We start from the raw sequence: 17364 nt of genomic DNA, 5'->3' as shown, positions 1-17364 counted from the left end.
ATGAATATCAAATGTCTATTGAATCAAGCAACTTAAAAATTGTCTGGGGTGCACTCAAAGCCTGAGTAGACGTCAACATGACAAAGAGTTTTAAAGTGAAAAAGCGCCTTTAGGCCATTAACAAATTAAAACATGCACAAAAATATACATTTGCTCATACATTACATTACATTACATTACATTACAGTCATTTAGCAGACGCTTTTATCCAAAGCGACTTACAATAAGTGTATTCAACATAGGTAGGGAACGAAAACTACTAATCACCAGAAGTTTTAAGTACATTTCCTGCTAAAACAAGCAACCAAGAGTATACCTAGCGCTAAGGTAAAAGTGCAATATATCAGCTACCTACTTTCTTAAACAGATGAGACAAAAATGGCAAAATCCAATGAGCACGAGCTAAAACAAATAAGTGTATCGACTAAACAAGATCCAATAAAACAATACAAAAATAAAACAAGAGTTCGTACAACTAGTTAACAACAAGTAGGCCAGGCAAAGAGGAAGGATAGTGTTTCCTGAAGATTGTCTCCAACGTCCCAATGTCACTATAAAGATTAAGCTTCAGACCTCCCATTCAACTACTTCTCTGCCTGGGACCCATGACCCACCTATTTCCAACACATTTAGCTATAGTCTGGGATGGCTCAGGGTAGAAGACAGGGTAAAGCAATTAAAAATGGAATTGGCTTTCAAGATAGTCAAAGGGGCTCTGCCCTCAATGCCCTCAATACCCTCATACCTGACTAACTACCTCACCAAAGTGAGTGACACCCACAGCCACAATACTAGAGGGAGCGTCAACAACGATCTGGTACCACCCACCTATATAACAAACATGGGTAAATTCTCTTTCTACTGCACTGCCACCAAAGTGTGGAATGTCCTGCACCATCCCTTAAAAAATGTGGATCACTGGCTTCCTTCAAAACAGGCCTGAAAATCCATCTTTCAGGAGGCCAAAAGGGAAGGTAAACTCACTTCTACCATAGAAAGGTGATGGCATTCACTGCCTCCAATTTTTGTTTTACTTTGTACATATAGTGTTTTATATTTGTTGATGATATTGTATTTTGGTGTTATTTTAATGCTATGTTGATGAATTGAATACATAGGACCACAATGGAAACAAGTCCCCAGGACCCTTTTGTGTTACCCTTTTAGCTCAAATGTCTGACTGACACACGTGCTGTTTACATGTCTAATAAAGTATTCAATCAATCAATCAAAAACTCAACGTGATGCATTATCCTTCTGAAGGTTCTAATCTACACCAAGCCTATGATCTAATTGACGAAATGTAGTTTACTTGTATGTTATAAATTCTGTTTAGACATGTCATGAAAAGGAACTATTCTTACCCAAAGGCTGTTTGGCTGATTTCATTTGCATACAAACTCAACAGTTATCAGATTTGAGTTCCAGGTTGGCTTTTCCATGTTAGTAAGAAGTTGGTGATGAACAGAAATGCCCATATAATAAGTGTAAAAACATTGCCCTCTGCTGTCTGAAAAGGGTCATCACATGTCCCTGTAGATGTTTGAGTATCATTGTAGTAATAGTAGTAATGATGATGATGATGATGATAATAATTGTTATTATTATCATTATTATTATTATTATTATAATTATTATAACCCTATTATACGCACACTGATAGTGATACAATAATACAACTACATTTTCTATCAAAGAAGGGTTGATAATTAAATTGTAATATTGATGACCTATTGTCACTGTATGGTAAGTATATCATTGTGAGATCATTGCAGGTATAACAGCAAAGTTATAGTATTGCTTATCACACATTGTACATTGATAATCCATACTCAACTTCAGTTCTAGCCCCCTGTGAAGAGTTAGTTTGATTCAAATTGTAATGCCTACTCTCATCAATGTCTCAAAGCATTATGACTGTGTATAACTACAAACAACATACTGTATGTTTTTCTATAAATAAAGGGGGAAATCAACAACGTTATACTAGAAACACTCTCAAATGCAATCAAGAACAAATGCAAGTTTGCCCAGTATATGTAAGCATAATATACTCAAACACAAACACACACATTTCTGAGACAATGACAGCCCATATGTGCACACGTATGTACACATAAACACAAACACATTCTCAGACAATAACAACCCACATGTGTGTACATGTAATGTATACGCATAAACACAAGCATACACATTCTGAGACAATGACAACAATCCCCCTCGGCCAGGTACTATTCTAAGCAGTCCTGACAGTTACCTGACTCAGTGGTTTGTGAAAGGTTCCCAAACAAACTGGACCCTAGCTAGTTTCTACCATTGTCTCCCATAGCCATTAGCACAGCTATGGGTTGCCACACTAGAAGCCAGTGGGACAATAGAGTACATGCAACCAAAGCTTCCACACAGTTTGGGCTAGTTCCACACTTTTCACTCATGTACAGAAGATGGTGATGTACTTACAGTACGTGTTGCATCATGGGATGCTTAGTGATGGAGAAACGTGTTTGGAAATGTGTTGAATCCGTAGAGTAAAAAAAAGGCATGAATACAATACAAATCAAAACATTTTTGTGTTGCTAGATAAAACCAGAAAGACACAAGAAAGGTACAAATGTATATGCACTTTATTCTAGAATCATACTCTTGTAACATTATACACTTACATTTTAATGTAATGTTTTAATGTAATACAGCATAGAAATAGTAAAATAAATACTGTTAAAGCATAGTTGTTACAAAACTCCTAAAAAACAAAACAGTTGTAGTATAGTCTCGTAAGGCATGAAGGCTTGAAGTTACTTAAAAAAAGTATTAAACTAAGCATTTATCACTATAAAAACGTTTATATAATACTAGCATTTTAGTTTCAACAAATATAGATATAAATCTATGTCAATCAAGCCAAAACAAATAACACAAATTACACCCCTATGGTGATGTCAACATTCTACCAAGAACAATGAATAAATATCACAGTATTTAACCACTTAAGCCCTATATACTTTGTCATATAATGAATAGCAAAAATTGCCAATAAACTCACAAGGCGTCACAGTGCAACGCTTTCTGGGCTTGTAGACCAACAATTTTAGATTTTTGAAAAAAATTACATTATTTTGAAAATGTTTGAAAATGTTCGCCTATAATGACATGCCCAAAATAGGGACGCCAGGGGTTAACAAACAGTATACTGTGCACAAAAAAAGAAAAGAAAATGATTCTAAGAATTGGGATGCACTGGACATCTGACATTTGGATGATACCAGGCTGGAATAATATATCATATCAGTAGCTTCAGGGAATGTCTCCAATCCACACTAAAATGGATTATTATAAGTCAGTGTTTTTTGTCCAATAGACAAGTGGTTTTCAACCTGCATTTTCAGGGCATGTTTATTTTAATGGTCAATCAATTGATTGTGTTCCGGCTTGGATCAATGGAACTAACATAGTATACTGAAACATTATAGTTCTTATACATTCTTTTTTTTTTTTTTACATCATTCCTTTATATTAATGTTATCATTAAAATCTTAGTGTTTTGGCAACTATTTGGGGGCCAAATTGCAATACCCTTGTGGCCCACCAGTGGTCCTCAGGGTCCACCGGCCCTCAGGTTGAGAATCGACTGACTATTGTTCAATAAAAGTATTAATGGATCGGATTGATACAAATCACTGAACTAATGCTCAGTGACCAGTGAAGTGGTGTTGAATAGCGGCATCAGAGCATCCCTAGTCACACCAACACAAACTAAACAAAGTCAGGATTAGCTAAAGTTATTGAAAATAATTGCACTTGCATAATAATGATTGTACAAGTAATTCAAGCCATGGCAAATAACAATTAATAAAAGAGTAGAAAAGCTTCAAGTTATGAAGACTATGACATCAGCCTGAGTCTGAAACTGCTTTTTATAAAGCATAAAGGAGAACGCCACTGAATCTTTGCATACACACACTGCATATACAGTAGGACCATTCTAAATGTTTCTATTCTTATTTGAATCAATGTCTGATTGTTTAAGGAAAATACATTAAAAATATATAACATTGTCATTGAAAGTGTCAACACAAACACACAAGTAACCTCTTTTAGCAAGGAAATATCCCCATAGATGTTAAATAGCTAACAATGGAATTGGCTATTACTTTGCCTAAAAATACTAAAGGCTAATGGCATTTTTAGAACTAGCTAACTAACTAACTAATTACCGTAGTCTTGTTGTATGTTTTAAGTGAATCATTACATTTGTGGAATTAAAGTGACAGTTTACTGACACTGACTTAACTGCTCTAGAAGAACATATTTCATCCATGTTCAACTGCTCTGCAGTGAGTTATGGATGTATCTACAATTGTTAGAAATGGCAGCATTGCTTACACAATAGATAAATGTGTAGAACTGTATTGCTATCTTACGCGTAAGACAAATTCCAAAATCGAAAATCAAGTCAAACTAATAAAAATAAAAATAAACTTTTCAACAAAAGAACCACACTCTCTCGCACACAACTTTTACAATTTCAAGGAACTAATTCAAACCAGCAGTGGATGATTACTGTCATTGTGAAGGATGCTAATTAGAGGCTTTGAAATGAAGACGTAATGAAGACGTAATGTCTCAAAATTATAGGATTGTCTGATGAGTTTTTGCCATTTTAGGAAACGTGTGCCTCATCTTGTGAACTGAGGACATTTTCCTTTATTCCACTGTACCATTATAAAAAAGGAGAAAAACGAAAATAAATAAATTAAAGGACATACGTATGGCATTAACACATTGGATAATGATTCGTTTTATACAGTATTTTGATATACTGTATCACAGAAAGTTGTAGATGTATCCCAGTGTTACCCAACCTTTTTCTGGATCAGGGCCAACTTGAAAACCTTGAAAGTGTTCGCTGCCCACCCATCTGACCACTTAATGGCTGCTGTGTCAAGTGGTCAGATAAGTGGCCTTTTCAGAGCGTCTTTATTTTGATAATTAATCGATTGTGTAGGTTTTTTTATCTTAAGTTATATTATCATTAACCCTTTAAGACCGGGAATGCATCCGTGTCATTTTAGATTTCTTTGGCTATTCAAAAATAGCAGATACTCGGTGCCGCGCTATGAGCTTGTATATCTGCTATTTTTGAATAGCCAAAGAAATCTAAAAATGACACAGAGATGCGTTCCTGGTCTTAATGGGTTAAAATCATAATGTTTGACAATTATTTGGGGGGGCATTTGCAATACCCTCGCTGCCCAGCAGTGGGCCCCCGGCCCACACGTTTTGGAATCACTATCCCATCAACTTCAACGGCCAGATACATACACGGTTCACGAATCAGAACTCTAGGTTGGATTTAGTTAGTGATTCCGATTTCTACATATGAATAAGAAACCAGATCCCTGAGAGTGCCTTACAGCATAACACTGTTGTCATGAAAAATCCTTGTAGCTCCAACTCTGCAGCTTTTTAATAATTTCTGAAAAGTTTATATCAGACAGCAGCGCTACGTCACACTTCACTGTTCTGTTTCATAAGGCCTCAAGGTGGCAGTTGTGTGGAAAACCTCACAGTCAAAGATTAAAGTGATGATAATGCTTCTTTGGTTTGAATTACACATTCACTGTCACTAGCAGAATGGTAGTATGTAGTAGTATTATTGGTAGTCATCTATTTGCACTATTATCAGCCAAGCTAGCTAGCTAGCTTTGACCTCTTTTATTTGTTTAGTGTTTCTTAAATACCAGTATGGTTTGCGACAAGAAAATACAATATATAACAATATATCTTTCTCTGACAATTTACCTGCTGACACTATAGAAATGGTCCTGATTTGTTAAACACCACCAATCTGGTACTTGAGCTTGAAACAAACCAGGATGAATAATAATTGTGCTAATACCTTTGGACCCAGGTCTTGGCATCACAAAAAGTGGCATTATGATAATGTGTACGTGAAAGCAGGACTAGGGCATATTCAGCTGTTTGCAGCAGGTATTACACCCAGTGACATCTCAATAGTTTCACCCCATTCAAAAAGGTATCCCATCAAAATATTTGCCCGTATTCCTTAAAATACAATGAAAAATCTCTATACTGAGTTGCGGAACAGGCTACTGGAGGGCAGGGTTAGGTGCAGCTACATTGACCTACACAAATGGACAAATGGACCTTTACAGGTCCATTTGTGTCCATTTGTTTACACTCAGAGTTTAATTAACACTGAGGACGTTACTGTGTATGTTGTTTTTCCGCTTGTTCACTTACCCTCTCCATAATTATTTCAATAAATATGAAAAAGATGAAAATAAAAATTGAAATAAATAGAATATGTGGTAGCTCTTACATTTGGTGCCTCAAAAGCAAATGCAAAATTGTGTGTACCAAATTCGGACAAACTGTCAGGATAAATGACTCCTACTAGTCTATCCTGGATTAACATGTTCCTCAGTGCATTTATGCCCTTTTACAGTACGTCTTTAAACTCTTCAAAACAGCACTGGTTGCACAAAATAAAGGACAAGTAATCATCATCACAGCACCAAAATGTTTTATTCAACATGAGGAACAATACAGACTTTTCAGCATCAAGCTTTCATCAGTGATCAAATGGGGATTATTAACATTCCCCACTTGAACACTTTGAACACAGATGAAAGCTTAACGCTGAAACGTCTGCATTGTTCTTCATGCTGAATTAAACATTTTGGCATTGTGAGTACTCCTCTTTTATTGTGCGCAGCCAACGGTACGAATATTTTGCGATTATTTTTTCGGTGAAACGCTCCTGTTAGTCTCCATGTTGATACATTTAAACCCCTTCGTAAAATCCCAAATAGAATAAGAATAAAGAATAAGAAATTGAAAACAACGGGAAAAATTTGAAATACTAGAAACGTGCGGCGTTCGTCCTCAGCTCTTGTGCGTGCTGCTGTACCATCTCTGGAGTGCCACGCCGCTGGTGCTCGCCACCACGCACAGAGCCCCGCCGAGGCTCCACCAGGTGGGCTTGCGGTTGAAGAAGAAGAACTGGAAGGTGAACGCCAGCACCACGTCCGCAGTCCTCATCAGGGACACCGGCCCGGCCTTCTCGATCTGCAGGGCCTTGGTGAGGAAGGTCTGGCCGGCGATTCCCAGGACGGCGATGAGCATCAGGACCCAGCGGTCGCGGCCGCAGGACGGGATGGTCCACTCTCCGAGGACGGCGGTCACGATGAGGCACTCGATGAAGCCGATGACGGCGTAGTACCAGACAGAGAGGTAGTAGTGGACACTCTTGCCCATCTTGCGCAGGATGATGAAGGTGCAAGCGGCCCCGATGGCTCCTGGGAATGGTTACATTGAACTGAGTTAATGAGGGAAAATATGAGCACAACTAGAGATGCTAAACCCGCACTATATACTACAGTATGTGTAAGTAAGCATAGGGTTAAACTTGTTTATATATACTGTATGTGTGTGTGTGTGTATAACATTTATTTATTCCTAAAACTTTCCTCCCACTGCTTGCCACTGCTGTTGTACCATACTGGCTCACCGGCCAGTGAGGAGCCCCCACCGGGAGGACGTAGCGCCTCCGTCCTATTCTTCCCGTTCAACATTCCCTGCAGACAGGTGCCGCCCCAGCCCATAGGAGTACATGCAGTTCCAGTGACAAAAATCACCCTCCCCGCCCGGCTTCCCCTGCCCGAACATGGCCATTCAGACCAACAGACAGACACTGGCTATTACGATGGTGTAATGGTGTACGGTACGCTGGTGTAATAGCACATACGTGAATGAATACATGAACATGTGATTCAGTCAGTGAAAGAAAACAAAATCAAATAATAAATACACGCAAGGTCAAGAACAGCACATCTTCTGTATATTTATAAAATCATATGAGTTAGTATGTCAAAGGTGGCCTCTGTTGGGGCGCCGATGGCTAGTGGTTAAGGCGCATACCACATATAGACATATAGAGATATATATATGTAGCCTGACAGCGAGTCACGGGTTCGATTCCTGAGGCCGACAGCCTTTGCTGCGTATCACTCCCTATCTCTCTCTCCCTGTTTCCTGTCACACTCTACTGTACTATCTGAATAAAGGCAGAAAAGCCCCAGAAATATCACAAAAAAAAGATGGCCTCTGCTAAGATCCTTCCTTTAAAGAGCTGCAGAACTTACACCATCATAGGATCAAAAGTAAATGGCCTCAGGTCTAAATGGGATAAGATTTACTATCTTCTTACCAGCGAGGGCGGCGACAGACCCCTTGATGTGATTAGTGTAGTCACTCTCGATGCCATGGACGCGCTCGCCGAAGATGAAAGGAGGCCGGGCAATGAGGATGACTCCGGTGATAGTGAAGACAGTGAAGACACAGTCCCAGATGGTACACTTCTCCTTCAGGAAGATCCACGCCAGCAGAGAGGTGAACACCGGGTTACTGGAGGAGGGAGTGGCACGATGGAGAGACAGAGATAGAAACAGAGAGAGAGAGAGAGAAAGACACGCACACACACACGCACACACACAGAAAGTTAAAGTACAGAGAGGGGCAGACAGAGAGAGAAATGAGTGTGGGGGAAAAAGACAGGTGTAAAAAAGGTTAGTGAGAGTATAACATTTTAAAATATTTCTGTTGATTTATGGTCGAAATACATAACTGAAAGACTTGCTTTTATGTTAATGAATTGAATACATAGGACCACAATGGTAACACGCCCTCAGGGCTTTTTGTGTTTAGCATTATTGTATAACTGTACCTCTGTACTTTTTGCAAACTGTTAATAAAGTATTCAAACAATCAATCAACTGTCTAAGGAAGTCGGTCAGGTGAGGCAGTGTGTAGTTGTTATGCCACACATTGAGGGAACAAACTTTAAGAGGAACTGAAATGTATCCCTATTATGCCTTACTGTACAGTATACAATAAATGGCCCCTGTGCCTTGCCTAAAAAGATCATGAGGTCAGAAGAATGAAAAGAATATGAACCCATGAAGGAGAAGAGTGATTGTAGGAGACAGAGAATGGAAGAGTGGAATACAGGGTGATGGTAGAAGATAGAGAGAGAGATGAAGGGGAAAGTGTGAGCAGTGCATGAGACAGAGACACCAAAGACACTTTTGGAACACAAACACGAATACAAGCACGTAAACACACTTACACACACATTTGATCGTGATAAACATATACTGTTTTACTTTCTTTTCTATTCCTTACATATTATGGGTTGGTATTTTCCCCAAGAAACAGTAATTACACAGATTACAGGAGCAACCCTGACCCTCCCTCCACGTCACACACACACACACACGGCTGGGAAGGGATTTTATGTAAAAAATGTGATTTTTGTTTGTTTTTACTGGAAGCTTAGACAACACTATTCTTAACAACCCATGTTGATCCATAACTTCACTACTTAAACCCTAAACCCTTTATGCTTAGTTGACCCCCCCCCCCCCCCCCACACACACACACACACACACACACACACACACACACACACACACACACACACACACATGCCCAGAATAGGGATGCTAGGGTTCATGTGGGTAAATGTCACTTAAAAGAGGGTTAAGAAGCTTAACAGATGATGTGAGGGTGAACACAAAAATAGGGGCCATAAAAGACAGGATGAAAGACAGATGGAAATAAGAGAAAACAACTGAATACATACTATATTATTCTTAGTTTAAGACTCAATCAATGGTTGAAGACACATGGATCTGTCATGGAATTATTGAACAAGGAAAATTCTCTTTCATTTGCGTTATTCCACCACTTTCCCCCAATTTGTTGTTCCCTCACACTGCCAATCCTCCCACTGTTTTCCTGGGGTGGGTGTGAAGACGGTTGCTTTTCAACATTGGGCCCGGGAACCACCAGGGCAGGGTTCCAAATGTAACTGTAACTCTGAGAGTGTACAAACCCACACTCAATAAAACATTTTTAAATCTAATGCATGTCAAACCGGGGGTCTTTGAAATAAAACAGTTGGAGAATCACTGGTGTAGAGTAGACAACCACATGTGTCCTCTGATACACATGGAGCCTCCAAAGATGTTTATCTTCACCTGATGGCAAGGAATTTCACGGCAAAGCGCAGGGAGGTTGACGGCGCTATCTCCCCCAGGTCGCTTCCCTGCTGAACAGCTGCAGCTGCCAAACAACAGGGGTCTCTAGTTCAGCGACAAGGTCGACACGATACCTCGCTGGCTTGCCATCGGCGAACAATGCCAATTGTGTTGGTTGGAGTGCCAGGCCAAGCTGGAGGCATCACTGCCTTGAACTGAACCCAGGTCTCTGTGGGTGAGTGCTTTACCTCTATGCCAGTGGTTCTCAACCTTTTCATGTCAAGGACCCCCAAATTGATATGCATTTGGCTACGGAAACCCATCTTTAAAGATGCTGTGCCAGGGACCCCCATAAGAGAGGATTTGTCAACATTTGAAAATAGACGATTTATCTACAAGATTGTAAATCTGCTAATTTTCGAATGGCCGAAAAATGTAATAGGGCTTAAATGTTACATTTGCTCCTTGTTTAGCTGGTGACCCCCTTGAACCCCCTCAAGGACCCCTGGGGGTACCAACACCCCTTTTTGAGAAACACTGCTCTACGCCACCTAGAATTTACTAGGGTAATTTCTCTTTACTGGCATTGCTTCGATTACGTCATAGTGGATGGAGAGTTGTTCTGTGGGAGTGGGGGGTTTTATGGACTCCCCCACAAAGTAACACCGAGTCAACACTGAGCCACAAGGTGCTATCTTGGTGTACATAAGTACATTTGCAACAAAACTTTGCCACGGTCTGATAGCCATGTCCAAGTTTGGATAAGAGGTGTAACAATGAATGCCAGATGATAATGTGTTTATCACATACCCATAGCAATATTTATTCACAAGGAAGAAATTTGACTTGGTCAACACCGTTAAGTTGATAGATAAAAATGACTGTCAGTGAGTTATTGGTACAGTCCCTCTGGGGTTTTCCCAACCATGTGGGGTGTCCATTTTTACAAAAATGTGTATCCATGACCATATATTTGTGCATGTCTGTCCTCCTCCTTCTCACCTACAAATGTCTCACACAGTACCTCTCAGGTCTCTTCCATAGCATACTCTTTCACGGAACCCCTCTATCCCCCAAACTAGCAAGCAAACCATTGGGGACAGAGCCTTCAGTGTGGCAGCCCCCACCCTGTGGAACTCTCTCCCAATGGAGATTTGCCATGCTACAACTCTGGACTGTTTATTCTTAGCGAATATTTTACTAGGTTTTCATATACAATGCTCATAAATTATCTAATATATTTTTCAAATCAACAAAATAAATGTGTCTCATTAAAAGCAGTGCTTTGTTGTACAACATTTCTTTTTTTTTTAAATAGCGTACAAAATTTCTACAAGCTCACAACCTGTTACATAATATTTACTGTATTTTTTTTTAACATTTCCGCCTATAATGTCCTTTTATCACTCCCCTCACCCAAGGCAAATAAAGCCTGGGCATGTGATATTGTAAATAAATATAATTATACCAGAGACAATGGCAGGAAGGAACTATCCTTCCTTGCATTGTCTCGTAATATCTCCAGATAACAACATCGACCTTAGCAACAGCCACCACAGTTGTTAGTAACATGCATCTTTATACATAAAGACGCTTTGTAGCTGACTATGTATGGTAGCACTAGCTAGCTATAATGTGCTGTTCCACTGAGCTTATAATGCATTATGACCAGCACTTATGATACTTCCTAAACCTTGTTATAAGTTGTTATGCATAATTATAAACATATATTAACAAGTGTTATGAAGCCTTATAAGTGCGTTATAATGCATTATAAATGCAATTATAATGCATTATAGACCCAACCTTTAAGTGAAGTGTTACCGAATTATTCAACAGTTAGGCAAATTACAATTATATATATCATTCATATCAGACTTGACCCCAGCACCCGCACAGCTGCTATGTATGGTATGATAATTGCCAAGAGATGCATTCTAGTGAGATGATCTGATCTAGAAGATTGTTTTGGTTGCTTGTTTTTGCAGAAAATGCACTAAAGACTTCTGGTGATTAGTAGTTTTCGTTCCCTACCTATGTTGAATAAGTCGCTTTGGATAAAAGCGTCTGCTAAATGACTGCAATGTAATGTAATGTAATGTAGAAGATATAAATACCGGTAATGAGCTGATGATCTCACCTGAACATGATGACAGTGGCATCGGCTAGAGGCATCTGCTGCACAGCATAGAAGAGGAGGATCATGGCATTGGAGCCCAGGAACCCTCGAAGAACCAGATACACGCGCTTATCCCTGGGGCCCAGAAAACCTGTTCTAGAGGAGACGAGATAGGAGGGAGGATGGATGAATGGATGGATGGTTGGATGGACAGATGGATGGATGGATGGATGGATGAATGGATGGATGGATATATTGATGGTATGGAAGCTTTATCCTTTAAGAAAATGTATGTTCCCCACAGTACATTGGTGAATAAATATCCCAACATTGAAATAGTATCTTTATTTTATTTTGCTTCTATTTAAACAACATTCATAAATATCGTTGCAAATCTAAATTTCACAGATCCTCGTCCATAATTTCTGGAAAAAACGCCTGCCACTAAATAAATAAATAGTTTCTGAATTCAACTGTAGTGTATATTTCTGATTCTTTTTTAACCACACTTACTGGTGATATATAAGCAAGGGTGTGACAAACAGCATCTGGAAGAAGCAGCGTATAGCACTGATCTGGATGGCGTGGATCCCCTCGATGGTCTTTACCAGGAAGGCAATGACAGAGAAGAACACTGTAGCCAGAAGACCATAGAACAATCCCAGACCAGGACATCTTTTTTTCTTCTCCGGTGCTAGAGGAGGGGGAGATAGGGACGGGAGGGAGGGGGAGGTGTGTGGGTTAATTGGGTTGGAAGGAAGGGAGTGAGGGATAGAGTGAGACAATATGAGGTCAAGGAGGATGGATAGAGACAGGAGGGAAGATTACAGAGTTATAGAGTCGTGTGTGGGGGGGAGGTTAAAAGAAAGAGGGATGGGTGGGTGGGGTGAAAGAGAGATGAGGCAGACAGCGGGAAAGGAAACAGGGGTGTGGTCAATATAAATGGCTTAAAACGCAGCAATAACATAACTTTGACAAAAATGTTGGATTTTACTCAAACACATTTCAAATCTCTGATTTCACATGATACTTAGCAATGACTTGTGTGTTCACGTCTTCATTTGGGTTTTGCAATCGTGCTTTGGAAAATAGTTGTTGTCAGCAATGTCAAGTCATGGTGAGGCATAGTCAAAGCTCAAAGGCTTCCTCAAATCAATCAAACCACAGTATTCTTTGGAAAATAGTCATCAGCAATGTAAAGTAGACAATATGGTGAGTCGTAGTCAATGGGCTACACATGCCAGACAATGGGTATGGTCCTTTAAAGACACATGTAGGCACAGGTACAAAAATACAAAAGAATACACATAATGCCCCATCATAGGTTCAAATGCACTGGGGTTCTGTTCCCGGCAGCGCCGCCGCCGGCTTGACTGGCGAGGGATCACTTCTCTGTCGCTGTACTAGCAACACCTGCCGGTTGGTCAGGGCCACTGTTCAGCAGAGAGGTTCACGCTATCGTCCCCAGAGAGAGATAGCGTGAACCTGTTAAGCTTTCCCGGTGAAACTCCCCACTGTCAAGGAATATATATATACCACTACGCTGCCCTCACACTACGTTTCACCACTGATCCGACCAATATGCCCATATATGGAGATCTCTGTATCTGTCAGTCCTTGTCCCATACCCACAAATGGGCACGCCCCCTTTTGTGCCCATATGGAGCTGACTGATTTGTTTGCGCCTGAGGCCATGGCGACACATTGAGGTTAGATAACACACTCCATATTTGGGCGTAGCTGCATTGGGGACTCCGGCAGGTCCTCCTATTAGACAATTTTAATATAGGATGTATATATTATTTATAGTAGACTGATCACACCATGCAGAGAGCCAGAGGGAGAAGATATCAGTACATGCTCCATGATCAAGATTCATTAAAAACAAACGCTCATTATCTGGCATGGTGGAGATTGTCTGTGAGAGAAACTTGAGAATGATATACTGAAGCCAAGGACACTTCATGGGTAAGATTTCAGCCCAAACAAAAGAAAGCACACAAGAGCTCCACAAAGCATGGGGTCGTGACTGAAAAACTGTGCCTGCTAGTGAAATAGCCGTGCCCATTTTGGTAAGAGGTTTGGTTTAGGCCTACATTCCAACCAGGTCACCCTAACATTTCCTTTATCCTTGTTCCTTCCTCCCATGTTCATCAAATTTGACTATTTGTCAGATGTATTTCATGATACATTGCACCAAGCTGAAGATTTTAAGTTTATAATCCTTATTTCATTTCCTCTTTCTCCATCATATTTTCATTTGACTATGTAAATTAAAGATACTTTCTCAATAAAGGATTTGTTCAGGAGTGTTTATTTAATGCTTTCATTCTCAGGACTAGTGAGAAGCATGATAATGACACTTTTTAAGCAAGGTGTAGAAACTAGAAAGCCTGACTTTCACTGCCACAAGGAAAACTGGCAAGCCTGTGCTTGCCAGTGGCACTTCAGTAAGATTATGAAACAGCTGGTTATCTTTTCAAACCCACAGTTTGTGGGTGTCAGGGTCTGTAAAAGTCAAAGCCCTCCCCTCGAACTGTTTACTGTACATATTTTTGTTTTCAAACTGTTTATATGATGTTAGTGTATATTTGTCTGTCATTAATGTTTCGATGAATTGAGTACAAAGGACCCCAATGGAAACAAGCCATAGGCTTTCTTGAGTTTAAAATCCTCTTAGCAGACCTGAACTGTACTTTCTAGTGCTTTTTTTGTAAACTGCGAATTAAGTATTCAATCAATCAATGTTGCACTTTCACAAGTGTGTTCGTTTCCTGAGTTGATTATTATTACTACACGATAATCAACAACAACACGTACTCTATTTAGAACACATCTTGTGAAAACAATAAATTAATCCACATTTTACAGTTGCTAAGTATTAATATAACAGTATACAGTACACTTTTGAGGTCTTTTTTACTTTACTGGAATATTTTACATTTTCAGTACTTTTACTTCTACTCCACTACATCTCAAAGTAAAATATTGTAATTTTACTCCACTACAATTATTTGAAAACAAAAACATACAGTAACCACTTCAGCCTTATATACATTTTGGCCATTTGAAAATAGCCGATCTACAAGCTCACAATGCGTTGCGAGTGCGACACATTGTGAGCTTGTAGATCTGCTATTTCAAAAAGATTTGTACACATTTGAAAACTTGAAAGGGTACATTCTGCATAATGAGTACTTTTACTTTTGGTACTTTAAGTACATTATGATGCCAAATACCAATTCTTCTGTAGCCTACTTTTGCTCAAGTAAATGTTGAATTCCTGACTTTTACTTATAACAGAGTATTTCCACACTGCAGTATTGATACTTTTACTTAAGTAAAACATGTGAGTACTTCTTCCAGCACTGCTAATAAGCAACAGGTTGCTGCCAATGCTGGGTACCACGCTGTAAAACTGCACAGTCATCCATCCTCTTTTAACCATGATGCAAATGTTAAGCCGGATTACACACAGCCTATCCTCAAGAACTAGTACACTATACAACCACAGCTCCAACTGGTACAATGAGCCTGGATTCCCTGGAACATAATAACTGTTGTAGTAGTAGAGTTATTCTTGTTATCAAACCAACAGATATCCTACGTCAGTTTTATAACGTTTGAACGTGGGAGGTCATTGGCTCTCTCCACCTGGCTTATCAGCCTTTTGCTTTCCTCCCCTCTCTTTTCTTTCCCTTCTCAAAGTTCACCAACACATCGATCTGTGTGGACACAGCCGACACACACACACGCACGCACGCACGCACGCGCGCGTGCACACACACACACACACACACACACACACACACACACACACACACACACACACACACACACACACACACACACACTGATCATTATAGATCTGAGGACACATTTTACACATCAGTATAAAACGATCATCAAATACTCTTTAGTTCCAGACCGTACCAGCGACCAGCGTTGCCATGTCTGCTTATTTTAAGCGACTTCGGGCTTATTTTTCTGTGAAGTTGCTATTTATTGGTAGTTTCGGGTTGCGGTTTTCTGGGGCTTGTTTCCAAAGTGTACTTGCTACTTTGGGCTTGCTTCACAATTTTTTAATTATTTTAGCCAGTGGTTCTCAAATAGTTCCATGTTATGGTCAGGGACCCCCAAATTAATATGTATTTTTCTTGCATCTTAAAATATTTTGTGCCAGGGAGCCCCACATACCAGATTTGCGTTGTTAGATTTTTTTTTCTTTTTTCAATATTGCAAAGAGCCGATCTACAAGCTCACAGCGCGTTGCATCGTTGTGAGCTTGTAGGCTTGTAGACTTGTAGGCTATTTTCAAATAGCCCGGTTTATTTAAGTGCTCATGTGGCATAATAGTTGCTTCCTTTGGGCTTGTTTTCCTATGACCTGGTTGCTTATTTCTCTCGCAACAAAATATGGCAACGCTGGTTCTGTCTGTGGCTGCTGCTACCTTGGTGAAGAGCGTGTCCTCCTGCTTCAGGTGATGTGGATCCTTGGTGATCCTCCTCGGAGCGCCTGTTTGTGACACACAGCGCCTGCTGCTCCTCGCCGATGCCTCCATCCAGTGACTTATTACTGCTCCCCTTCGCTTCCTCTTCATCACCATCATTATTATCACCACACAAAGCCACGCAACTGTTACTGTGCAAGTGAATCCTCTCTGTGGCCATGCGATCATCATCATCATCATCCTCCTCCTCCTCCTCGCCACCGTCGTCGTCATGATCATTGTCAACTTTATGAAACACGACAGTAATGTCCTCCGCTCTGCGGGCGACTATGGACACTGATCGTGGGTCGTCTGCTGTTGAATGGTTGCAGTGATCAGTGACAGTGAAGTCGCCCATGGTATTGGTGATGGTGAGGTGTGATGGCGGTTAAGCGGCAGCATGCCTTGGACAGATCAGAACACAGTGGCCGATCTTTTCGTTGCCCTGAGTGAGAGAGTGTAGTCACCGGTTAATATGTAACCTTGGCTGCTTTACACACACACACCGTCACACACTGTACAGCAAGCAGGCAGCGTGCGTTGGTTACTTTCTCCACAGGGGGGCAGCACCGAGCCCATCTCTCTCTCTCTCTCTCTGTTGGACAAACATAACATTACCCAACGTTTATCTACCACGCTCAGGTTCCCACAGAATCAAGTTCACTGGCAGTGCATTACACAGTGGTGGA

At 40.3% G+C, this 17364-nt stretch overlaps 1 protein-coding gene across 1 annotated transcript; it reads right to left on the bottom strand.

Moving 5' to 3' along the window:
• Nucleotides 1–2604: 2604 nt before the first annotated feature.
• slc35g1 (solute carrier family 35 member G1) lies at nt 2605–17175 on the bottom strand. Its single transcript, XM_084078533.1, has 5 exons — nt 16637–17175; nt 12700–12880; nt 12208–12342; nt 8237–8433; nt 2605–7325 (listed from the first exon to the last, which is right to left on the bottom strand). Exons 1-5 carry the CDS (start codon nt 17031–17033, stop codon nt 6913–6915), a joined length of 1323 nt encoding a protein of 440 aa, XP_083934659.1. The 5' UTR covers nt 17034–17175; the 3' UTR covers nt 2605–6912.
• Between the last annotated feature and the right edge of the window lie 189 nt (nt 17176–17364).

This window comes from Gymnoscopelus microlampas (assembly GCF_963454915.1).
Source record: "Gymnoscopelus microlampas genome assembly, chromosome: 14".
In the NCBI taxonomy this organism is placed as follows: domain Eukaryota; kingdom Metazoa; phylum Chordata; class Actinopteri; order Myctophiformes; family Myctophidae; genus Gymnoscopelus; species Gymnoscopelus microlampas.
The sequence above is the reverse complement of the archived record's forward strand: the minus strand, read 5'-3'. Positions and strand labels throughout refer to the sequence as shown.